Source organism: Perognathus longimembris, chromosome 1 (assembly GCF_023159225.1).
Source record: "Perognathus longimembris pacificus isolate PPM17 chromosome 1, ASM2315922v1, whole genome shotgun sequence".
Taxonomy (NCBI): Eukaryota; Metazoa; Chordata; class Mammalia; order Rodentia; family Heteromyidae; genus Perognathus; species Perognathus longimembris.
Genome location: NC_063161.1, coordinates 158,685,156 through 158,710,633, shown reverse-complemented (window position 1 = coordinate 158,710,633; position 25,478 = coordinate 158,685,156). Strand labels below are relative to the sequence as shown.

Below are 25,478 nucleotides of genomic sequence, written 5' to 3'. Positions count from 1 at the left end.
AAAGCTTCCGGTGGCCTTCACCTCTGTCCAGCAACCATCGCCACAAAGCCAGACTCTCCTTAGAGCCATAGGGGCGGCCCCCACCCCCCCCCCCGTCCCCACCCCTCCTGCGCCATTCCCAGCCAGCCAGCAAGGCTGCACTGGGCGGTAGCAGTAATGCCTTAGTACCCAGCTCGTTACCTGCGATGCCAGCTTTGGATCTCAAGTACCTGATTCCTCAAATAAAGAGTGGAAATGCTGTTGAGACTTAGTGAGCACTACCCATTGTAATCAGAGCGTGCCGTGACTCAGCATGCTGGAAGGCAGGTTCAGAGAAAGGCCTGGCCGCTGTCCTGACCTGGGCCAGCCAGACTGCAGGGAAGAGGCAGAGGGCCGCGGCTGAATCTATCTTATTAGGGGATTTGGGTTATGTTAATGCTATAGCTTCATTAATTACCCCATATCAATAAGAAAGGCAGCTTTTAGCCTCCGAGCGGAAGAGAGGGAAAGAGTGGTGCTATCAAAGGGAGCCTTCAAAGACAGCCGAGCTGTCTCCAGGGTCATTTCTGATCCGGTGTTCTTCCCACTTCAAAGTTGGCTGTGTGTGTGTGTTGGGGTCCAGGGGGCTGGGGGAAGCTTGAATCTGATTTCTCTAATAAGTGTTGGCATCAGCCCCGTTTGATATTAGATGCAGGGAACATTTTGATTTGTTATAGCCTTTGAAATTGTTCAGACGACCTTCAGAAAAATGGCCTCTTGTTACTTGTGGGGAGAAGGGTGAGAGCCAGGAAAGGGGAGCCCGGCTTAATTCCTACGCAGAGGATGCCCTGAAATTGTGCTTACAGCAGATTTTCAGTAACAAATGCATGTCCTGATTGAAAGTGAAACGTTGAAGACTAATAGACCCATACCGCCGCATTCCTCCTGGAGACTCCTTCAGTCCCCGTTCCCCCAGGGAGGCGGGCGGGGGGGGGGCGGGTGACCAGAGACAGCGTGGGGGCCAAGGAGAAATGAGTCACCCTTGCCTTCACCCCAAAGGGCTCATCTCTCCCCCACCTGTTGGCCTTGCTGAACAAAGTTCCCAAAGAAAGGCTTTGGCAGCAGAGGCTTCTGCGTGGCTTCCAGGTTTTATTTAGAAGGGTCCATTATGCATCATTTAAAATGCTCTGAATGTGCTGCCTTTTGAAGTGAAATAAAGAATTGATAACATTCTGATAAGCTGCCAACATCTCCACACGCGCTGAGTGAGTTTAGTGGTGATGGCTGTCACGGCGGTGGGCCTGGCGCAGATCTGCGAGGCCCCCAGAAGAGCTGCGCGGAGACAGCCCGGGCTCCGGCCTGTCCCCGGCAGGGCCTCCTCCCAGGCGGGAGCCAGGCCCAGACCTGCGCCCCCAGTCCCCACCGCTCGGGTCACGCTGGGGAGTCACCCCGGCTGCTTGACGTCTCCACACCCGCTTTCCTCGAGACCGAGCAGGATGGCACCGCTAGCGCGGGGCTGAGGGCAGACATCGCCAACCCTCCCGGCCTCCTGAGGGGACAGGGGCCGGCTGTGGCCGGCGTCAGGAGAACCTCGCCCTCTCATGTCCCATCATTCTGAGTCTACTTTCCCATGAATAAGTCTGAGTCGTCAGGATTTTCGCTAGTGGTTCCTGCACATCGAAGCCTTTTCACATCTTGGGGTTGGTCCTGGGAGAAGCACGATCAGGCCCTGTTCCTACCCCGCCACACCTGCTGCCAGTCACCCCAAGCTGGCTTCCCCCTTCCAGGTCTTGCGCTTACCCAGCAACCGAGGGAAGCGGCACTCACTTCCCGATACCACAGTTTGGAGTTCTTGATCACCGGACAGAAGGCTTGCAGTTGCCAAAATGTTCCCTGTTTTGAATATTGCAGCTAGTAAAATACCTTGGCAATCATGCTAGTCTGTGCAGCAGATAAGCTGGAGTTAATAAATATTCACTCAGATCAGCTCTGCCTTCCCGCAATGAATTCCTGAGATCTTCCTGGCCCCAAGGAGCGTCAGAGCATTGACTCCAGAATGCTCATTTCAGCGGCTTTCTTCGGCATAAATCTAGCAGAAAATCAAGTACAGACCACCTGCTGTGTGTTCCCAGCAGAAGGGGAGCTCATTGTCCTGGGGAGCCTTTCTCAGCCCAGTGCACCTGTGAACAGCCTGCATTGTCCAAGGTCCTTCTGTCCCAGGTGGTGGAACCGCTGCCCAGGGTCCTGAAGAACGCACACGGCCTCCCTTGAGAAAGTGCCCGCCCTCCCGACGGGCTCCATGGGCTTTGAGAATCCACAGTTAGACATAGCTCCCAGCTCTTAATTAAACCTGTGCGTGTTTCTCTCCAGATGATTTTGTTATTAAAAGGTTGGGTAGAGACGGCACGTTTTTTAAAATCATTTTCTCTCATAGGTACAAACTACCACCTTTCATCTGCACAGATTCTTCCTTCTCTGTGTTTCTGTCTTGTTCCGTTGACGTGTGACAGGAACAGGCAGGAAGGATAAGCAGTAAAGGACTTCAGAAGCAGCAGCTGTGGCTCCGAATGGGAGAAGAAGGAGATGCAGTCCAAGCCCAGACATTGCTGCTGGAGTCCTTGGCAGCTCCCTCCCTGTCCTCTTGGCAGTGGTTTTGATAGAACTGCAAGATGCAAGAAGTCATTCTTATTCACCCTGCACTCCTTGCACAGCCTTTAAACGCTGCATTTGTTATACTCTGGGCCAGATTGCTCACCAAGTAGAAACGCAAGTCTAGCTTTCACTCTCAACCTACCAGCTGCCTGACACCAATTTTCTTCAGCAAAACTGATCATCGGGAGAATGAATGTTGTATTATTTCTTCCCGGGCTTCCCTCGGAGTTCTTCTCTCGGTTGCTTTTCCCCCTGTCAGTTGTTAATCTGTCAAATTAGAACTCTAAAGCCTGGAGTCTCTTTCAGTTCTTCCTCCTGCTATTGGCTTAAGGAGACTTGAAAATGGATGCCGCCTCTCACCTCTCATGGGCAGCAGCCACAATGGGAGGAGGGGTCTTCCAGGAGCTCTGGGGGTATCCAGGAGAGAGATGATGTAGGCAGTGGGGTAGGGGTAGACGTGTGCCAGGCAGACGAAGCTCCAGCATCATCAACCCAGGAACTGGGCTGACGAAACCCCACCAACAGCCTCCACCCCCACCCTCGCCTGCTCCACCGTGACAGTGTTCGAGCCCTGCCAGGATAGTGTGAGCGGGAAGGAGCCGAACCGACCACGAGCCCAGACACGGCACTGCTTCCGTCCCAAGATCTCTCCAGAAAGCCAAGCGGGGGTGTTTTCCTCAGAACAGAAACAGAGCTGTGCAGTGGCCAGGTCAAACGGGGCACCTCTGTTCCTGTGGCGTGTCACAGCCGCATGGGGGCTGCCCTCCCACCCCTGGTACGTCTGCCTTGACCACTGGCCAACCCCAGAGGCTGCCTCCAGGAGGCCCATCCGCTGGCCTTTCACTCTGCTCAACTCCTGACCTCCTATAGCCAAGCGGAGGCACTGGGGCTCCCTCACCTCGTCTCCTCGCCCTCCATGAGCCGCGCCCGGCGCAGAGCCGCAACTCTGCTCCTGACACACTTCAAAACAGCAAGAAGGCACTGCCTTGGTTTATCCTGCACCTGGGGAGCCCAGAATGGTCAGAACAAGCTAGTCGGGTGCTGTGTGTGTCCCGGTGTGGCTGGAAGAGGATGGGGTTTACCACAAGCCCTGCCTCCGTCGCGGGGGGTGCTGAGCTCAGCTTGCTGGCTTGTGAAGCTGAGGCACCCCAGATCAGAGTCCCTGACCAATCAGGCATCAGAGACAATCACAGCCAAAAATCAAACACGGCCAGGTTCTGGCACCTACTGCAGGCCTCCTAGTTGAGACTCTCCAGGGGAGGGAACAAAAAATCCATCCACTTAAAAATCAACCCCCCAGGAGCTCCCGATGTCCCGCTAGCCTGCGGACAACCAGTGAGAGGCCTACAGGAGGCCCCTCGAGTGCCCTTGGGCGAGGGACTCTGAGCGGGGACGGTGCTCAGCGGGGACGGTGCTCAGCTGGCCACCGCTGGGCTTCCTGCACTCAGCAAAGACCTGGTGTGTGCCACGCCTCCCTGCACCTGCATCTGGACCTGGAGGGCGGAGCCGCCTGCCCTCGCCGAGCTTCCATTCTGTATGGGCCAGTTAGGTCAAAAACAAGCAGGTATTGATGCTGCAGGCCGATTGCTAAGACAGCTTAATTTTGAAAAGGCAAGGAGAACCAAGAAGGCGTATTTGGGACTAATTTGGTAGATAACTGGGGAAGCCTCTGACTGAGTAACATTGAGCCTTAAAGAGGTATAGGAGCAGCACGGAGTAGACACTGAGGCAGGGCTGCCACTAGGAGGGTTGAGAGGCGCGATAGGAGTCAAGGTCAGGATTCAAGGTCAGTTGAGGGCTGGAGCAGGGCCTCAGGCTTCTTACTGTCCTGTATGTCTTTACTTCCTTTCCTGGACTGAGCGCAGACTGATGGAGAAATGTGAGCAGGATGTGTAAGATTCTTTGCAACCCCAGGATCCTGTCCTGGATCCGAGTTTATAACAAGGATAGCAATAATTGGGGTATGGTCTCTCCACCAGAATGGCAACAACTGATACTATGATTCTCTCTCCTTCCAGCTTGATATATGGTCCAAATCCAGCTACCAGGTGTTCCAGAAGGTAAGTTTCACCTTCTGTGTCTGTGTGGAGGCCTTAGGAAAGCACAGTTACGTTGGTCTTTTATAAGAGTGCTCCCTGTGTGGTTCCTCTTCTGACACGGGGCACCGTGGGGACAGACCGATTGCTGGTTACTGGGGGAGGGGAAGCAGGGGATTGGGCCCGTGGGGGTGAGAGCGGTGTGAATGAGGGAAGTATTCTCTGTCTTACGTGGTGGCGGTGAGGACTTGGCACACGGGCTTGGTCTGCAGGGTGAGGAGTTCACTCTCTGTAGCTTAGACTGAAACCAGAGGCTTTTGAACTGTTTCAAGCTTTGAAGCTTGCCATCTCAGAGCCCTGTGGTCTGCACAGGTGCCTTCAGGATAGGTGAACAAGGCTGGCACCTGCCCCACCTGCCCGGCACCTTTGCAGATATCAGACTTCCCCGTGAAAACCCAGAAGGGAGGGAGTATTAGAAACACGCACGGGAGTGGCCATTGTTTCCTTCATTCCCCCATCAAACTCAGCAGCTGTTCCCTGTGGAACCCTCTGCCATGGGCCAGCGATGCAGGGAGGATACGACAATGGGGAGCTGTGCCCAAACACCACCGCAGGTGCAGCTTTCAACCTTAGGGAAGTCAAGGAGGCCTCTGTGGGGAGAACGGGAGGAGCCCGTGGAGGGAAAGCACTGTGGCACGAGGGACGGCCACCGGCCCTGGTCAGGCAGGTGTCTCAAGGCATGCATGGTGCCGAATGTGGCTTGTATTCCACTTCAGTGGGAAGCCTCAGGGGACTGGTGCAGAGGACTCGAGTGTCAAGTTGAGTAATGTACCCTAGGCGTGCAAGAGGCCGAGGGTGAAGTTCACACAGCATAACATTAGCTATTTGAAAGTGCAGATTGTCTCTGCATTTAATCCATTTACTAGTGGTCCTGCAGCCACTGCCTCTGACTTGTTCTACATTTCATCTCCCCGAGAAACAGCCCAGGCCTGTGACATAGTGATCGGAGGCCTGTGACGTGGTGATCAGGGTCCTGTGACGTGGTGATCAGGGACCTGTGACGTGGTGATCGGAGGCCTGTGACATAGTGATTGGAGGCCTGTGACATGGTGATCAGGGGCCTGTGACACAGTGATCAGAAGCCTGTGACGTGGTGGTCAGGGGCCTGTGACATAGTGATTGGAGACCTGTGACATGGTGATCAGGGGCTTGTGACGTGGTGATCAGGGGCCTGTGACATGGTGATCAGGGTCTGTGACGTGGTGATCAGGGGCCTTTGACATGGTGATTGGAGGCCAGTGACATGGTGATCAGGGGCCTGTAATGTGGTGATAAGGGGCCTGTCACATAGTGATCGGAGGCCTGTGACGTGGTGATCAAGGGCCTGTGATGTGGTGATCAGAGCCTGTGACATAGTGATTGGAGGGCTGTGACGTAGTGATCGGGGGCCTTTGACATGGTGATCGGAGGCCTGTGGCGTGGTGATCATGGCCTGTGACATAGTGATCGGAGGCCTGTGACGTGGTGATCAGGGGCCTGTGACGTGGTGATCAGGGGCCTGTGACATAGTGATTGGAGGCCTGTGACGTGGTGATCAGGGGCCTGTGACATAGTGATTGGAGGCCTGTGACGTGGTGATCAGGGGCCTGTGACATAGTGATTGGAGGCCTGTGACATGGTGATCAGGGGCCTGTGACATAGTGATCGGAGGCCTGTGACGTGGTGATCAGGGGCCTGTGACATAGTGATTGGAGGCCTGTGACATGGTGATCAGGGGCCTGTGACATAGTGATTGGAGGCCTGTGACGTGGTGATCAGGGGCCTGTGACATAGTGATTGGAGGCCTGTGACGTGGTGATCAGAGCCTGTGACGTGGTGATCAGGGCCTGTGACATAGTGATCAGAGGCCTGTGACGTGGTGATCAGGGGCCTGTGACATGGTGATCGGAGGCCTGTGACATGGTGATCAGGGCCTGTGACGTGGTGATCAGGGGCCTGTGACATAGTGATCGGAGGCCTGTGATGTGTTGATCAGAGTCTGTGACGTGGTGATCAGGGGCCTGTGACATAGTGATCGGAGGCCTGTGACGTGATCAGGGGCCTGTGACATAGTGATTGGAGGCCTGTGACGTGGTGATCAGAGCCTGTGATGTGGTGATCAGGGGCCTGTGACATAGTGATTGGAGGCCTGTGACGTAGAGATTGGAGGCCTGTGACATAGTGATTGGAGGCCTGTGACGTGGTGATCAGGGCCTGTGACATAGTGGTCGGAGGCCTGTGAAGTGGTGATCAGGGGCCTGTGACATTGTGATTGGAGGCCTGTGACATAGTGATCGTAGGCCTGTGATGTGGTGATCAGGGGCCTGTGACATAGTGATCAGAGGCCTGTGACGTGGTCATCGTAGGCCTGTGACGTGGTTATCAGGGGCCTGTGACATAGTGATCGGAGGCCTGTGCCCTGTGCCTTGGTCATCAGGGGCCTGTGACATAGTGATCGGAGGCCTGTGCCTTGGTGATCAGGGCCCTGTGACATAGTGATCGGAAGCCTGTGACGTGGTGATCAGGGACCTGTGACATAGTGATCGGAGGCCTGTGACGTGGTGATCAGGGGCCTGTGACGTGATCAGGGGCCTGTGACATAGTGATCGGAGGCCTGTGACGTGGTGATCAGGGGCCTGTGACGTGGTGATCAGAGCCTGTGACGTGGTGATCAGGGGCCTGTGACATAGTGATCGGAGGCCTGTGACATGGTGATCAGGGGCCTGTGACATAGTGATTGGAGGCCTGTGACGTGGTGATCAGAGCCTGTGACGTGGTGATCAGGGGCCTGTGACATGGTGATCAGGGCCTGTGACATAGTGATCGGAGGCCTGTGACGTGGTGATCAGGGGCCTGTGACATGGTGATCGGAGGCCTGTGACATGGTGATCAGGGCCTGTGACGTGGTGATCAGGGGCCTGTGACATAGTGATCGGAGGCCTGTGATGTGTTGATCAGAGCCTGTGACGTGGTGATCAGGGGCCTGTGACATAGTGATTGGAGGCCTGTGGCATAGTGATCGGAGGCCTGTGACATGGTGATCAGGGGCCTGTGACATAGTGATCGGAGGCCTGTGACATGGTGATCAGGGGCCTGTGACATAGTGATCGGAGGCCTGTGACGTGGTGATCAGGGGCCTGTGACATAGTGATTGGAGGAATGTGGCATAGTGATCGGAGGCCTGTGATGTGGTGATCAGGGCCTGTGATGTGGTGATCAGGGGCCTGTGACATGGTGATCAGGGCCTGTGACGTGGTGATCAGAGCCTGTGACGTGGTGGTCAGGGGCTTGTGACGTGATCAGGGGCCTGTGACATGGTGATCAGGGGCCTGTGACATAGTGATCGGAGGCCTGTGACGTGGTGATCAGGGCCTGTGACATAGTGATCGGAGGCCTGTGACGTGGTGATCAGGGGCCTGTGACGTGATGATCTTGGCCTGTGACATAGTGATCGGAGGCCTGTGACGTGGTGATCAGGGGCCTGTGACATAGTGATTGGAGGAATGTGGCATAGTGATCGGAGGCCTGTGATGTGGTGATCAGGGCCTGTGACGTGGTGATCAGGGGCCTGTGACATGGTGATCAGGGCCTGTGACGTGGTGGTCAGGGGCCTGTGACGTGGTTGTCAGGGGCCTGTGACGTGGTGATCAGGGGCCTGTGACATGGTGATCAGGGTCCTGTCAGTGATCGGAGGCCTGTGACGTGGTGATCAGGGCCTGTGACATAGTGATCGGAGGCCTGTGACGTGGTGATCAGGGGCCTGTGACGTGATGATCGGAGGCCTGTGACGTGGTGATCAGGGGCCTGTGACATGGTGATCGGAGGCCTGTGACATGGTGATCAGGGCCTGTGACGTGGTGATCAGGGGCCTGTGACATAGTGATCGGAGGCCTGTGATGTGTTGATCAGAGCCTGTGACGTGGTGATCAGGGGCCTGTGACATAGTGATCGGAGGCCTGTGACGTGATCAGGGGCCTGTGACATAGTGATTGGAGGCCTGTGACGTGGTGATCAGAGTCTGTGACATAGTGATCGGAGGCCTGTGCCTTGGTGATCAGGGGCCTGTGACGTGATCAGGGGCCTGTGACATAGTGATTGGAGGCCTGTGATGTGGTGTCAGGGCCTGTGACATAGTGATCGGAGGCCTGTGACTTGGTGATCAGAGCCTGTGACGTGGTGATCAGGGGCCTGTGACATAGTGATTGGAGGCCTATGATGTGGTGATCAGGGGCCTGTGACATAGTGATCGGAGGCCTGTGTCGTGGTGATCAGGGTCCTGTGACATAGTGATCGGAGGCCTGTGACGTGGTGATCAGGGGCCTTGTGACAGTGATCGGAGGCCTGTGATGTGATGATCGGAGGCCTGTGACGTGATGATCAGGGGCCTGTGACATAGTTATCGGAGGCCTGTGACGTGGTGATCAGGGGCCTGTGACAGTGACCAGTGGGACTGTGACGCAGTGACCAGTTTGCCTGTAACGTAGTGATCAGAGGCCTGTGACGTGGTGATCAGGGGCCTGTGACAGTGACCAGAGGGACTGTGACGCAGTGACCAGATTGCCTGTAACGTGATCAGAGGCCTGTGACATGGTGATCAGGGGCCCGTGATGGAGTGATCAGAGGGGCTGTAATGCGGTGACCAGATGGGCTGTGATATGGTGATCAGAGAGGGTCTGTGATGTCGCGATCAGAGGTCCATGGCGTTGTGATCAGAAGACCTGTGACTTGGTGATCAGAGTGTCTATGACACAGTGATGAGAGGGCCTGTGACACCATGATCAGAGGGCCTGTGACACCATGATCAGAGGGCCTGTGACACCATGATCAGAGGGCCTGTGACGCCATGATCAGAGGGCCTGTGACACCATGATCAGAGGGCCTGTGACACCATGATCAGAGGGCCTTGCAGACTTCATGTGGTGCTCATACTGCATCGGTTCACCTTTACCTCCAGCCCCTTTGAGATGATAGCTCAGCAAAGGACAGGTCAGAGTAGTGCGGGAACAGTCTGACAGCCTTAAGCATTACAAGTTTATGATCTTAGCCAGGCATGGTAGCACATACCTATAATCCCAGATACTGGAGAGGCTGCAGCGGGAGAATCAAGAGTTTGAGGCCAGGGCTGGGGATATGGCCTAGTGGTAGAGCGCTTGCCTCGTATACACGAGGCCCTGGGTTCGATTCCCCAGCACCACATATACAGAAAACGGCCAGAAGCGGCGCTGTGACTCAAGTGGCAGAGTGCTAGCCTTGAACAAAAAGAAGCCAGGGACAGTGCTCAGGCCCTGAGTCCAAGCCCCAGGACTGGCCAAAAAAAAAGAGTTTGAGGCCAGCCTGGGCAGTTAGCATTGAGACCCCATCTCAAAAAACAAAACCTAGGGGCTGGGGATATAGCCTAGCGGCAAGAGTGCCTGCCTCGGATACACGAGGCCCTAGGTTCGATTCCCCAGCACCACATATACAGAAAACGGCCAGAAGCGGCGCTGTGGCTCAAATGGCAGAGTGCTAGCCTTGAGCGGGAAGAAGCCAGGGACAGTGCTCAGGCCCTGAGTCCAAGGCCCAGGACTGGCAAAAACAAACAAACAAAAAAAAAACCTAGACATAAAGGCTAGTGGCTCAAGTGATAGAACACTAGCCTAGCGTGGCGGAGGCCCTGCGCTTAAACAAAAGAACAGAATCTGTCACAGCTAAATGTAGTGTGCTACTCTGCTTCACTCTCAAGAAGGAAAATGGAAAAGCCAGTGACGTCCACATCTGGCTGGAGTTGGCATCCAGAGTGGGTCCTTCCTTAGGACAAAGGTGTGGTGACAGTGGGGTTGGCAGGGCTGGGTGAGAGGCTCGCAAGAACAGTGTGGTGCGTCCGTGGCGAGGGCCGAAGCCTTAAGGGCTCTGACCAAGTGCGCCCACTAGTGGCAGCCATAGCTGCAGGTGTAGCTGCCGGGCTTGCTGTGCCATCCTTAGAATGCTCCTGTAAATCTAATACTGCTCCAGAATAAAAAGGTTACTTAAACCCTCCTTGGAAACATACTCCATCCTCTTCCGGATCTAAAGCCAAAAAGAAAGAGGCCACCCTGCCCAGCCTAGGGGGTGCTCTCCCGGCCAGCACGCCCGCCACACCTCACCTCGCAGCCTTAGGTGCTGACTTCTGCCTGCCTTTGTGGTCGTTTCCCTCTGGCCGTTAGCCCAAAACCAATCCAAGGAGGAAGCGCCGCTCATTGTTGGGGTCTGGCTCTGCTGGAATAGTGGTGTTTCCTTCTCTGTGCCTGGCAAAAGGCCTGGGCCAATGCCAGACTTCCCAGGCCGCGGCCTGGCCTGCGAGCCTGGTCCTGAACAGTGGTGCCGCCGTGGCCTTTCTGGAGCCTCGGGGGCTGGCACACCCCGTGTGATCGGTAGTGGTTTTGAATGCATGCAGAAGGTTATCAGGAACTTGGGAAATATGTGAAACTCAGATTTAGAGAGAGTGCTATGCTTTTACCCTGCCTCCTCTGGAAATCACCTGCCAAGCATTCCTTATGTGTTTCAAACTACAAACATACAGAAACAGTGGTTAAATTTGATACTCGTCTAGCTGGAGAGATTTAAGAGCACCTGCCAGTTTTTTTTTTCCTTGTACTTTTTGTAGCATGTTTGAAGCAGGGGAAAAAAAAGTAGCTGAATTCTGAGTGATGGGGATTGGCCCCCAGCAGGCAACACCCTCTGTGTTTACTAGCGCCCTCCAGCCTTCCCGTCTCATCTCGACCCGCCCCACGTCCCAGTGCTGCCACGGAGCCCAGTGCCCAGGGCGGGAAGGGGCAGGTGAGGGTGCCGAGAACACTGTCTATTTGCTCCCAGATGAAAGGCAACATTGGAAAATAATGTAGAGCGTTAGGCTTCATTCTTTCTCAGTAGAGCTGGGGGAGGGGTGTGGCGTTTTGTCTGTGCCTACGCTGTGTGTGCAGAGGGGCTGGCGCCGAGCGCACAGAATGCGCGTCCACACCGCCTGGGGGCTGGCTGCACCCGGGGTCCCGTGTGGCCCTCTCGGGCTGGGCTGGCGGCCCGGCAGCAAGGGGGGCACTTCCTGTGCCACAGCCGAGCCCCATGTAAAGCCTGGAGCGGGGCCCCTCGGCCGCCGGCAGGTTCTGCAGGCCGCTCCAGGTGGAGGCTGGTGTCGCATACTCAGAATACCAGGCGAGAAGGAGTGAGTTGGTGGCGGTGCTAATCCCTGCTGCGGCGCGCCAGCCATCTCCCAGCACCCTCTTCCTCTGTCCGCCCATTTGTGAGTGAAACGTCCACTTGTGAGTGTTTCCTCAAAGACGCTGTCGAGCACGTGGTGAGCCCGCCTGCTTCCCCCAGTGGTTTCAGGGCCGGGCCAGGGCCCAGCATCAGCCCGATGCCAAGGGCAAAGGAGGCAGCCAAGCTGTGTCCTGTGGTGGCTCATGCCTAAAATCCTAGCTACTTAGGAGGCTGAGACCTGAGGCTCGAGGTTCAAGGTCAGCTCGGGCAGAAGTCTTTTTAATCTTTAAATAGTTGTACAAAGGGGTTAGGTGTATAGCACAACCTGGATAGGATCCAGTTTAGGCAGAGCTCTTGGCAGTGCCTTGCAAAGCCAAACCAAGCTTACTCTCTTTTACTTGGGAAAAATGTCAAGGTAGGAGCGTGGAAGCCGGCCCCCATCAAGCTCGGAGGCCCACGCATGACTCCTGGGGTGAAAGCCACCGCTCCCCAGGTTCCGCAGCAAATCTAGCTGCAGGAAATGAGATCCGACCTTCCTTTTGTCTGCAGTTGCTGACTGTCAGCAAGCCCTGCTCTGTCTCGCTCATTAGACCCCGTACCCAAGGTGGGGCCGTGGCAGCAGGCCGGGGTAGCGCGCTGTGGGCCATGGCTGCAGACAGGTGCCTGTCATTTACCGCTCTCCCCTGGGGGCGCCTTCCACTTCATCCTAGGGCGAAGCAGCTTTTTATAGCCAGCAAGCCTCCAGCAGAGGGGATTCAGAGAATGGGACTTGGAAATAGGGGGACCCTCTGAAAGGGCAGAATCACAAAGAGCCAGGAAAGGTTTCCAGCGCTTTCTTATTCTTCTGACATTTAGACTCTGCAGGGCAGTCACTGTTTTGATCTTTAACCCCCTCGTTTCAGAGCCGCGCATTTTCATCCACTAACCTGGGAGGAGCGTGCGCCAGTGTGCAGCTGTTGCCCGCATTCAGCCCTGGCGGGGCGGCTGGGAGAGGCGGGGCGGGCAGGTGGGAGAGGAGGCCGAGGGGCGGGGAGACGGCAGCGCACGCTCTGCAGGGTCTCCGCCGGAGGGGATGGGCGAGGGGAGACACAGCGTCGCTCGGCCCACCACAGAGGGAGGTAACCTGTCAGCGCGCCGCCCCGGCCCAGCTGTGGGCAGGTGGGCTGCCTGCAGGGTGCCGCCGCCCCGGCCTTCCTGTCTGTCTCGTTCAGCCATTCTTGGACTTGAAAGGCCGGGCCCTGTGTGAAGGCTGCCGCCGAGTGGCCCCCAGCTGCTCCCCGGCGGAGGGGACCGTCGGCCCCGGGACTCGCGCTCCTCTGGCATTCACCGGCGCCCTTCTGCTGGGCGGCGTGCGCCCAGGGCCCTGCATACATTGAATCCCAGCCGGGCACCACCCACCTGACCCGCCGCTACCTCCCTACCCTGGAGAGTCCCAGAGCACTCGCGCCCTCTTCCTCCCGGAGTTGAGCTCTCTGCGAGCGCACCGCCAGCCGCCCGCGAGGCTCAGGAAGTGGCCGCCAGGTCACCGTCAATCCCTTCCCGCCGCCTTTCACGTTTCCTTCCAAAAACCCCTCCAAAATGATAGCAAAACCGCTCTTCAGACGCCGGCTGGAGGCCTGCCGAGGCTGAGGGGGAGCCAGACGGTTGCCAGAGCTCCCGCGGCACCTCGCCCAGCGCGTGCCCAGAAGGCTCCCCGGAGGGGCCCGCAGCCGGGCCGGGCCGAGGAGGAGAACCGGCGTCCCTGCCTCCCAGGCGTGTGCTAGAGCGAGGGGGTGGCTCTCACCGGTGCCAGGGCGGATGGGCAGCCCGTGGAGCCCGGGGCCCCCTCCGCTGCCCGGAAGCCAGCTGTGGACCAGCCTCGGAGGAGGGGACATCCGTGCGGCGGCACACGCACACTGCACGCCCAAGCCTGGCTTGAAGACACACTCGGTCCCCTCCCTCCAAGGGCCACCGCGAGCATGCCAGCGCCTGGGGACTCACGCCCACCACCGTGTGGAGAAAATGGCCCCGAGGCCTGGCGCGGCCGCCGGCCTCCCCACACACGTCGAGTCGCCCGAGAAATGGTTTGTGGTTTTCTGCCATTAGAGGAATCACAGGAAGTCCATTTGTCATCTCCATAACTGTCTCTTCCTCGAGGGCTGTGTGGGACACGGCACCCACCAGGTCAGAGCAGCTGCTTCCAGAAAGACCCACCCCTCCACGTCCTGCCCTCGCACCGTGCTCCCTGTGACTGTCCCCAGCGGCGGCCACGGCCGCACAGGCCTTCGCCAAACCCTCAGCTCCACCACTTAGGGCCTCCGTGGCCTCCCCTGCCCTGGCTTCCTCATCGGCAGTAGCGGCTGTGAGACCATGGGACGGGCGAGCCGCTCTCCAGCCCAGGCCTGTGGCGCCGGCCGCCCTGCGTTCTCCATTCCCGCCCGGTGGTTCGCCACGCAAGCAGGTGCCTCTGACTTTCTGCAAATGAATCTGGCATGTTCCCAGCAGTAAAAGCCAAAACTCTTTTTTCTTTTTATCTAAATGAAGAGCCTTAATTCCCTAATCCTGAGAAATGTCAAGGACCCTTCAGGCCTACCTCCTCACCGCCCTGCCGAGGTGGAGGGGGTCAGCACCCTGGAGACTTCCCTGGCCACACAGCCAGCCCGGCACCTCCAGGCCCGCCTCCCCCCCCACACACACACTCCTGCCACGCCTTCTCACAGCTACAGTGGAATGCTTCCTGCCTGCTTTGCCTCAGCCACTCCGTGTCCTACTGGGTGAGCCTGGCCAAGGAAAGACAGAAGCGCAGCAGACTAGCCTCGTGCCCTGGCATGGCCCGGTCTGGCTTCTCCAGAGTGAGATGTCCCGGAGGCTCTGCAGAGAGTGCACGCAAGAGGCCCTCCGCCCCACTCAAGGGAGCACGCTGCGTCCCGAGACCCGGAAAGGCACAGGGGAGAAGAGCATTCCAGATGGGGATGACCTGTGCACCGCTGTGCCCCACGGGTCCCTGTGCTACCAGCTGGGGGCTGAAGGGAGACTAGGCTGGGCCCCACAGGCCAGACCCCGGCACACAGCAGGCTCCTCCCATGCCAGACCCGGGCCCCAGTGCAGCCCGGCCTGGCCCAGGGCAGGGATGAGCCGTGCAGAGGCTTACAGATGGCTCCTTCTTGGAGCAGAGAGGAGTATCGATCATGCCTGCGTAATCCCCGGTCCCTGTGGGTGCTGAGGCTTCCTTTCCGGGCCTCCAGACCTGCTGAGCCTGTGGCACATAAATCCAGGTCCAGATTAGATAGCAGCTACCCCTCACATGAATTCATCTGCGGCCTCAGCCCCTCCCTCTACTTTGACCCCCATTTTTTAGAAGCTTCTCAGCATCACTCCCCATCACACACCCCCAACACCACTGTCAAGACTTGACTTCATAGGGCTGGGGATATAGCCTAGTGGCAAAGAGTGCCTGCCTTGGATACACGAGGCCCTAGGTTCGATTCCCCAGCACCACATATACAGAAAACGGCCAGAAGCGGCGCTGTGGCTCAAGTGGCGGAGTGCTAGCCTTGAGCGGGAAGAAGCCAGGGACAGTGCTCAGGCCCTGAGTCCAAGGCCCAGGACTGGCCAAAAAAAAAAAAAAAGACTTGACTTCATAGCGTTCTGGTTTTGAAAGCTCGATGGCTCCTCTTTCCACAGACCCAGTGCTTGTGGGACGGGCTTGGATGTTCTTCCAGGCATCCTTGGACCAGTGCAGCTGGCAGGGGTTGCCAACTCTTTACGTACTTAACATAGGAATTTCTCCTGAGCGATCCTTCGGCCGCCCTCCTCAAGGGCAAAACTCTCAGGAGGTCCCCGCTCCCCTGGCCTGCCCCTGACCTTCCCTAGCATGGCACGGAAGGGTCTCCACCAGGGAAAGCCACTTCTCTGGGTTACGGGGGCACTGGGCACACAGCTAGCACTCAGTGGCTGTGCTCCCTCGCTGGGCTGTTTAGATTTCCAGCCCAGAGGGCTCCATGCTCTTGGGCCTGCCTCTCAGCCCAAGTTTGAGGACCTTGTAAAGGTGGCATCCCATCTGGACAGCAAGCAGCCTGGCACCTCGGCTGTCGCCTGGAATCTCCTTTCTAGAGGAACAGAGGCCTTCATTTCACCCCAGAGGACTGGCAGCTGGTGTGATGAGGGCAGCGCTGGCCCCTAGGTTGAGAGGGACCTGACCCCAGCCCCTTTCTCGTGGAGGGCAGCAGCGGTGATGTGGCCCAGGCAGTGATCCCAGGACTGAAGGCCATTCCATCCCATTATCCTTGTCACCCTTTGGGCAGCTGAGGGGACCCCCATCTCCCTATTGCAGGGAAGCAGGACAGAAGCTGGGTCTCCACCTGGCTTCTCTTTTAAATAAGCGAAGTCTAAACACTGCGTACTTCACGTTTGCTGTGTGTTACTCCTGCAGGGGGATTATTTTAATGGTGAAGAGCCTAGCTCTTCTGGATTCGCTGGGGGAGGTCTTGGGCCCCCTGGGCCAGTGTGCTGCCCGATAATGTGGCCAGCCCGTTACTGCCCGTTACTGCATTAGGAAGAGCGTCGCACAATTCCTAGAGCTCTTGGTCCAGCTCAGCCGCGGTCCTGCCCCCTGGTGGTGGGAAGCAGGCAGTGGAGCACGGTGGGCTGCGGTTCCTAACACGGCTGGCTGCACATCAGAATCGCCGCAGGGAGCTTCCACACAGCACGTCTAGACGGGCCTTCCAGACATTGGGAGACAGTTCCGGCAAGGGCTGCCAACAGCCATGGGGTCTGAGCCCAGTGTGGCTCACACGGAGAGGGACCCTGTTCACAAAGCCCTGGCAGGAGCTAGATGTGTTCATTCCAGTCAGGCCTTGGCTGGCGGCACCCACTTTCACATCAAGGGGTGGAAGGAGCTGGGCGGCCCAACTGTCGCAGTGACACGTGCGTACAGCACGCCAGGTCTGGGATACAGGCAGGCCCTGCCCCACCAGGAGCAACTCCTTGGCTTTGGCAGGCATCTAGACTGCCGAGTGGTGGCCGGCTGGGTCCCTCCATCAGGGGTGGGTGGAGGGCTGAGGGAGCAAGGCCTGGGTGGCTCCTTGGTCTGCCGGAACCCTTGGCCAGGGTCCCCCAGCTCCTACACGCTGTGAGAGCCAGAGCCCCCACCCCAGCCGCGGGCCAGCAGCCCTGTACAGAGCGCTGCGCTCACTTCTGCTGCAGCTAAAATAGCTCCAGAGCCCATCTGCACCCAGGGAGCTGGGGGGCCTGTTTTGACTGGCAGCTCCTTCTCCAGCCTTGACTGGCAGCTGCTTCAAGGTCTCCTGAAAGGTCCCTCCTTCCCAAGTGGTTGGGTGTGTGAGGAGCTGAGGGACAGGAGCCTGGGTAAGGCCAGCCTGGTGCAGTCGTGAGCAGGCGGTGCCTCCTCACATGAGCCCCACAGTCTGCACTGCCATGGGGGTCCTCCCGGGCTGGGCCAGAGCCTGCACTGCAATGCACACACCCCGCCCCCCGACTGGTTCCACACCGGCACCTCCTGGGCCGGAGCCTGCACCATGATGCCCCTCCCCCCCAGCCACTGGGCCAGAGCCTACCCTGGAGGGGGGCCCTCCCGGGCTAGGGGGCTCCTGAGCACTCCTCCACTGTGAGATGAAGGCCCCCCATCTCAGTGCCCCTGCTTGTAGTGCCTCCTCCGTTACCTCGGTGGGCTCCCCCGTCGACTTTGATCTTTTTACAAGCTTTGTTTCCCACCAGCACTCAGGCAGTGGCTGCGTCCGCCGCAGCCCCTCTCCCGGGAGCATTAGTGCCCTTCCCTGGCCTCCTGCGCCGGGAGGGCCGCTTTCATCTCCCAGCAGAGCCTCATTAGCTTACCGCACCACGGCACCCAAACCTGGGCTGCCACTCAATTAGTTAATAGCAATCTTTCTTTGCCCCAGGTCTGTTTTGCCACATCTAAGATGCTGAACAAAAAGCAACTTTGTTGTTGCAAAGTATAAAACAAAAAGTATTGAAGGTGGAATGCTTTGACAAAAAGGAAGATCAGTGTAGGTAAATGTCTCTGGTGTTCAATGGCCTCATCTTGCCTGGTGCTTGGGGTTCAGCCTGGCAGTCTGAAAACCAGCGCAGAGGAAGTGGAGAAGAAAGGAGAGCAATCAGCAAGTCTGCTGGCTGGCTTTCCTTCTGTTAAAATTCCTGGAATCGGAGGTAGAGAACTAGAGGAACTAAATGATCACCTCCGTGCTAGGAATTTGCCAAGTAAAAGAAATACTTTGTACCGCGCCCTGTGGAACAGAGGCCGGATCTGACCAGATTGCTCAGCAATGGAAAGACTAATTAGAGGGCCCGGGAGCCGGGTGCCAAATCAGGGAGGCCGGCACAGCGGCGCTCCAGAGCACAGTTTCCAGTTAGCGAGTCTGCTCCACCCTGGGCACCCGTGCTCACAGGTCTGCCCTGTGCCTGGCACACACTCCAGCCTCCCGCAGACCCGCGCAGCCCCCTGGGAGGCTGGGCACCTGGGGGAGCCAGGGTAGACGAAGCTGCCCTCCAGGATCCGGGCCGCCCACTGCCCCCACTCGCGCTGTGGCTGGGCACCTGTCGGCTCTGTGCACAGTACCGAGGAGCCCACCACTCCTGGCATCTGTAGGAAATCTGGGAGACCCCATTAGCTTGAATTCACGAGAAGGACAAACTGCCTGCTCTACATTGGCTTTATGCCCCAGAATCACTGCCTGCCCTTGTCTTTAGGGCCCAGAAGGGGCTCAGGCCTTGGTGCTCGGAGCCGGGGCCCTCAGCCCACCTTGACGCCTCTGCTACATCATCTCGTTACTAGCAGGACCCAAAGGTGAGGTGTGTGCCTTGCCATCCGGACCCTGGGCACCTGGGCTCTTGGATTCCTGAGAAGAGGCTAGCTGAAGTCCTGGACCGCCCCCCGCCCCCCGCCCCCCGTCCCCCGTCCCGGAGGTCAAGAAGACACCCGTTCAGCTCCGCCATCGCGACTGCGCACGCGCCCCACACACCCGCGCCTGCTCAGCTCCGCCATCGTGACTGCACATGCGCTCCACACACCGCTCGGCTCCGCCATCGCGACTGCGCACGTGCCCCACACCCACACCTGCTCAGCTCCGCCATCGCGACTGCGCACGCGCCCCACACACCCGCGCCTGCTCAGCTCCGCCATCGTACCTGCTCAGCTCCGCGATTGCTCAAGAGCCCCACACACCCGCGCCTGCTCAGCTCCGCCATCGCGACTGCGCACACGCCACACACCCACGCCTGCTCAGCTCCGCCATCGCGACTGCGCACGCGCCCCACACCCCCGCAGCCGCTGCCCCAGGCCTGACTGAGCTCCGCGCCAGGCTGGCCCTCGGTGCCACCTCTGCGCACACAGCAGGCCTGCTTTCCAAGCACTGGCTGCAGCTGCGGGTGCGGCCACACGGCAGCCGCCTCGGGGCCGCTGCAGACGGGGCAGGGGTCTTGCCCACAGGGGACCCAGCTGCCCCCCTTCACCGCCCAGCCCTCGCCCCCCGCCGTGACGCAGAGTTAGCATTACTACCGCTTAAAAAAAAAGCCACCACGCACACATTGCTCGTTTTAGAAAGCTGCCTGTCAAAATGCTTAAAATACAAGTATCTCGCTTGGCACTTGGAGGAGAAGTGCCGTTTATCTTGAAAGTCACCCGAGCGAGAATTCCTCCGCCGCGCGGGCCTCGCGCTGCGGGCGCCTTGCTGTGCGGAGGGCGGCGCGGCTTTCGGGCCGCTCTGCACGCACGCAGAGGCGACGCCCGAGCCAGGTCCCGCGCCCTGCAGAGCCCTGGGAGAGGGGCTTCCAGCGGGCCGGGCGGAAGCCCTACGCTCCAGCCCCCAGCTCCCAGGACCCCAAGCCGGCCTGCCGAGCAGGTCACGCCGCGTTCTGGAAGGGACGAGAAAAGCAACAGGCCTGAACAAACCAGACCTGTGCTTAGTCCTGTCCTCAAGTTAACGATTTCATCTGGAGTGTTCTGTTTTGTTTTTAAACCACACCATTTGTAATGCCAAGAATCCCTAATGAGCACAATCAGATAAACCATTAGTTTGAACACAGCTATCAAATTAGTATAATCTATTAATTTGCTGATGGATCTGGTGTCACCACATTTCAGAACGGCAGGGATCTGCGCAGAGCTGAGTCAAGGGACAGCACAGGCCTGAGCCCAGCGCTAGGCCCCTGTGGCCCGGGGCCCTGAGCCCCGGGGAGTCTGATCTCCACGGGGCCTGCGCGGGAGCTGGTCACGGGTTGTACTGTGGAAGGCACTCCTCAGAGGCCATTGTAGCAGCTCTGAAATCCAGAAGACCCGCAGAGACTGGTGGGAAAATGGAGGAGAACGGAAAAGGAATAGGACGGACTCCATCACCAACAGGCGAGGCCTGTTTATTGAGGAACAGCGAGGGGCACAGACCCCATGGGATTGGAGGTTGTGCCAGAGGGTGAATTTGGGACCAGGCTTATATGGGGTCTGAGCAAGGAGGCAGAGGTTATTGAAAGGGCCACTAGGTCTAGCAAGTTGGGGCTTTTCCATTCGGCCCTCAGAGGTGAGATGTCCTGCCTGCATATCAAAGCAGGTTGCCATATTGAAGTTCCGGCTGGTGTCCGTATGGGCCTGAGGATAGGGGTCAATCCTTCAAGGACAGCCAAGTCCTGATGAAGCCAGGAGCTACAAAGCAGGGGACAAAAGTGAGAATCAGAAGCGGGAGGTGACGGGCTCTGCAGTTAGGGGAACGGATGGCTCTGGCCCCAGCGAGATGGAGTGCGGGTGGGGCCCTTTTCTGCACACCTCTGGGTTCTGTGAAGCTAGGCCTAGAAGCCCTCCGTGGTGTGCCCTCCGCCACTCCCTCCTCTCCCACACGGCTCCAGCCTGCCAGGGGTGTCAGTTACCAGAATGTTCCAGCACGCCACTCACCTCTGTCCTTCCCAGCTGCCACCTGTCTCCTCTCCCCCGCAGCCCCAGCTCTACTAATTTTCCTACTTGAGATTTGGTTTCAGAGGTCCTTGTCTCAGGGAGGGGCGGTGGGGTGCCCGCGCAGAGCTGGGGCTGGGGAAATGCCTTCCCCCGCTGGCCTTTGCTGGCCGCTGACTGTCGCCGTCCTTCCTCCCCAGGTGACAGACCACGCCACCACGGCCCTGCTGCACTACCAGCTGCCCCAGATGCCAGACGTCGTGGTCAGATCCTTCATGGTGAGCGGTTCCGGGAGCCAGGCCGAGCATGGGGAGCTCTGCGCCTCCTGATTCCGGGCTTGGGGGGGAGGGGAGGGCGGCGCTTAGGTGATCCTCCTCTCCTCCTCCTCCAGAAATCTCTGGCATTGACTTAGATGTTTAGCTGAGCTTGCCTAGTGAATTCTATGTCTCGTAGAGGTAGAATTCATCTTACAATTGAAGAAATGTCTTGCAGTTTCCCCAGATGCTTCTTCCTTAGGTTCCCAGGCTGAGCCCGAGGAGGAGCAGCCCCGCTGCCTTGGGGGGAGGGGGGAGGGGGGAGGGGGGCGGCCCGCGCTGCTGGCTCTTGGGAGTTGTTGGTGCATTGTGGGGCATGGCTAGCTGGAAGTGGAGCCTAGCAGGGGGTGCCCTCTGCGTCAGGACCTCTGCCCAGCCCTTGTCTTGTGACTGCCGGCCGCGTGTGCAGGACGGCCTGCATGCCTGGGGCCTCCGGGACACACTGGCCGGCCGGCCTTGGGCCCACAGCCGCCCACCCTGGCTTCACTGGGCGCCGCCCTCCACGCAGCAGAGCTTTCAGCCTCCTGCTAGGAAGGCAGCCAGCTGGCCGCCCGGGGAGGGGAACGTGCTCCCGTGCTCCAGGCCCCACGCGGCCCCTCCGCCCCGCCCCGCCCTGCCGACACGCCCACACTGCCCCTCCGCCCCGCCCTGCCCCGCCCCGCCCTGCCGCCCACACTGCCCCTTCGCCCCGCCCACACTGCCCCTCCGCCCCGCCCCGCCCCGCCGACACGCCCACCCTGCCCCGCCCTGCCCCGCCGACACGCCCACCCTGCCCCGCCCTGCCCCGCCGACACGCCCACCCTGCCCCGCCCTGCCCCGCCAGCACGCCCACACTGCCCCTCCGCCCCGCCCCGCCGACACGCCCACACTGCCCCTCCGCCCCGCCCCGCCGACACGCCCACACTGCCCCGCCCTGCCCTACTGGCCGCCCACACTGCCCCTCAGCCCCGCCCCGACACGCCCACACTGCCCCGCCCTGCCCTACTGGCCGCCCACACTGCCCCTCCGCCCTGCCCCGCCCCGCCCTGCCCTGCCGGCCGCCCACACTGCCCCTCAGCCCCGCCGGCACGCCCACACTGCCCCGCCCCGCCGGCACGCCCACACTGCCCCTCCGCCCCACCGACACGCCCACACTGCCCCGCCTTGCCCCACCCTGCCGGCACGCCCACACTGCCCCGCCCCGCCCCACCGACACGCCCACACTGCCCCTCTGCCCCGCCCCACCGACACGCCCACACTGCCCCGCCTTGCCCCACCCTGCCGGCACGCCCACACTGCCCCTCAGCCCCGCCCCACCGACACGCCCACACTGCCCCTCAGCCCCGCCCCACCGACACGCCCACACTGCCCCGCCCCGCCGGCACGCCCACACTGCCCCTCCGCCCCACCGACACGCCCACACTGCCCCGCCTTGCCCCACCCTGCCGGCACGCCCACACTGCCCCGCCCCGCCCCACCGACACGCCCACACTGCCCCTCTGCCCCGCCCCACCGACACGCCCACACTGCCCCGCCTTGCCCCACCCTGCCGGCACGCCCACACTGCCCCTCAGCCCCGCCCCACCGACACGCCCACACTGCCCCTCAGCCCCGCCCCACCGACACGCCCACACTGCCCCGCCGGCACGCCCACACTGCCCCGCCGGCACGCCCACACTGCCCTTCCACCCCGCCCTGCCGGCCGCCCACACTGCCGCCCCGCCCTGCCGGCCGCCCACACTGCCCGCCCCGCCCTGTCCTCCCCTGCCCCTCCGCCCCGCCCGCACACCCGTGGCTCTGCAGCCCCGCTCGAGGAGCTTCGCCAGCACACGGTTCTGGGGAGCTGGCCGCGGAGCGCACGGCCGGGCTGTGGCGGCGGGAGGGGGCTCCTCACGCCCAGGGAGGGCGCCCCGGTGGCTGCGCCGGCGGCAGTCGCGGGTCCGTTGCCTTCTCCCTGGGTGTCACGCACGCCGCCGCCCCTGCTCTGCCCGTGGGGCTGGAGGAGGCTGGGCCTTGGCTCGACACCCAAGGACAAGGCGCACGACCGGGCTGCCGGCCGTACCCCAGCCAGCCGCCATGGGGGGGTCCCCGGCGGCGAGGGCCGCACCCCGCTCGCTCAGCGCCCTCCCTCCCTGTGCGGCGCCCCACCGAGGGCGAGGCCCGCACGCCCCGGGGGATCGGATCTCCTTGACTTGGAGAATCGAGTTACCTGCGCCTCATCCTTATGGATGATGCCGCTGCGCTCTGCTCTCTGAACTTCCCGAGCGACGGCGTGCTGCTTATTTCGTTAGTGGGTGACACGGGCTGTCGTCCCCCCCCCCCCCCGTGTGCGGGGCGCCTCGTGACTGCCGGCGATGACCTCTGCGATCACTCCAGCTGGAGGGCACAGCGCCCTCCACACACCAGCCCCAGCCGCCCTCTGCCCAAGGCCTAGCCCGCCTCCGGGCCCGGTGCGCGGGGAGGGCCGGGGAGCGCTCGGCCAGGCCCCTCGGGCCCACCGCGCCTGGGGGGCCGCATCCAGGTTCCAGACCCCCGGCTGGGCCGGGCCCGGGAGCCACACGGGTTGGGCAGCTCCTCTGGGGTGACAGAGCCAGCTCGCGGTGTCCGTCGTCGGGGGGATCCTGGAGGCACCCACATCCCAGTCTCGCTCTTCTCTGCTTCCCCGCAGACCTGGCTGAGAAGCTACATAAAGCTGTTCCAGGCCCCGTGCCAGCGCTGCGGGAAGTTTCTGCAAGACGGCCTTCCCCCCACGTGGAGGGACTTCCGGACCCTGGAGGCCTTCCACGACACCTGCCGGCAGTGACCCCGCCCGGCCCGCCGGCCCGCGCCCCGCACGCGCGCCCCTCCCGCACGCAGGCCCCTCCCGGCCCGCCACCCTGGGAGCCGCACCGGGCGCAGGATCGGGAGGGAGGGAGGGAGGGATCGGCTGTGGTGCTCTGTGGCCGGCAGCCCCCGTGTTCACGTGTTTTGTTTTTGTAACTTAATTTTTGTAAGCAATAAACCTTTTCTACCGAGGCGCGGCCTCCTCCCGGGCTCCTCGCCGCACGCGCCCCGCCGGGCTCGGTGGGGAGGCGGGGGACTGCGGGTCCTGAGGACGGCGGCCCGGGGGACGGGCAGGGCGGCGCTCCCGAGTGGACGGAAGGCGTGGAAGGTGTCGGGCACGTGAGGAGTGGATCGGGTCCGAGGGAAGAGGCACGCGGGCATGTCCACGCGAGGCCGGGAGCCCAGGGCAGCGTGGCCCCGCGCGGGAGCCTGGACCCCAAGCTCCGGGGCCATCGGGGTTCTGTGAAGGGCCTGGCGAGGGGCGCGGCCCCCCACGCCAGCGCTCACTGCTGTGGGAGGGGGAGCGGCAGCCCGCCCTCCCGCCCCCGCTCACCCTGATGGAGGGGGCCCCCGGCAGCGTCGCCCGTGGACGTCCACTGCCAAAGGGGGCACGGTTTCCCATCACCGCCACAGCCCTCCAGCCCGCGAAGGCCCCGCTGGCAGGGACGAGGGCGGGCACAGCGCCAGGGCCACGCGCGTGTCCCCCCCCCCCCCCCCCGGCCTGGCTTTGCGCGCCCCTCCATCCGCGCCCCTCCATCCGCGCCGGGCGCGGGCGTCTGTCTCTCCTGTCCTCGGTCGTAAGGGACCCTACCCCCACTTCCGGTCACAGATGCTGCCACAACCCCACGCGCGCCCCACCCGACAGCCTGCCGCGATGCCCGCGGCCTGGACTCGCCCTTGGTCGGGTGCCGCGCAGCTTGGCAGAGCCGCAGCTCCACTTTTGGCTTTTTGATGGTGAATTGGAGATCAGAGTCTCACAGACTTTCCTGCCCGGGCTGGCTTCGAACCCCGTTCTGCGATCTCGGTATCCTGAGTAGCTACAGGCATGGGCCACCAGCACCCGGCTAACATTCCTTAATTTAAAGGGGAGGCCAGGCACCGGTGGCTCACACCTGTCATCCTCGCTACTCAGGAGGCCGCGGTTCGAAGTCAGCCCAGGCAGGAAAGCTTCTTAGCTCGAATTAACTGATGACAAAAAGCTGGAAGTGGCGCCGTGGCTCAAATGGCAGAACACTAACCTCGAGCAAAAGAAGCTCAGGGACCGCGCCCAGGCCCAGAGTTCAAGCCCCAGGACTAGCAAAAAAAAAAAAGGGGGGGTCCCGAGGGGGTGGGAGTGTGAGGGGGGAGGAAGTGAAGTCCCCGATGGCACCAGGCCTGCCCCCCCCCAAATCTCTGACTGCTGTTCCTGAGTGTGAGAACGACTGGCTTGTCCTGTCAGCCCTGGAACTGGAGGGAGGGCATTGACCGGAAGTTGCCGCAGAGGCCCGGGGCGGGGGGGGGGGGGGGGGGGGGGCGCGGATGCGGGGCGCTCGCCCGTCCAGGGTCTCCGCCGCCGGGGCCGTGCAGGGCGGG

The 25,478-nt window shown here is 60.7% G+C and overlaps 1 protein-coding gene across 2 annotated transcripts in view; it reads left to right on the top strand.

Moving 5' to 3' along the window:
• Nucleotides 1–24,098, top strand: part of Med27 (mediator complex subunit 27) — a 180,864-nt gene extending 156,766 nt beyond the window's left edge. For both annotated transcript variants that reach the window (XM_048345319.1, XM_048345327.1), the window contains exons 6-8: nt 4,629–4,670; nt 20,991–21,068; nt 23,752–24,098. In XM_048345319.1, the coding sequence (XP_048201276.1) occupies nt 4,629–4,670; nt 20,991–21,068; nt 23,752–23,886 (255 nt within the window). In that variant the 3' untranslated portion in view covers nt 23,887–24,098. The remainder of the gene's footprint in view (nt 1–4,628; nt 4,671–20,990; nt 21,069–23,751) is intronic.
• Nucleotides 24,099–25,478: the final 1,380 nt, after the last annotated feature.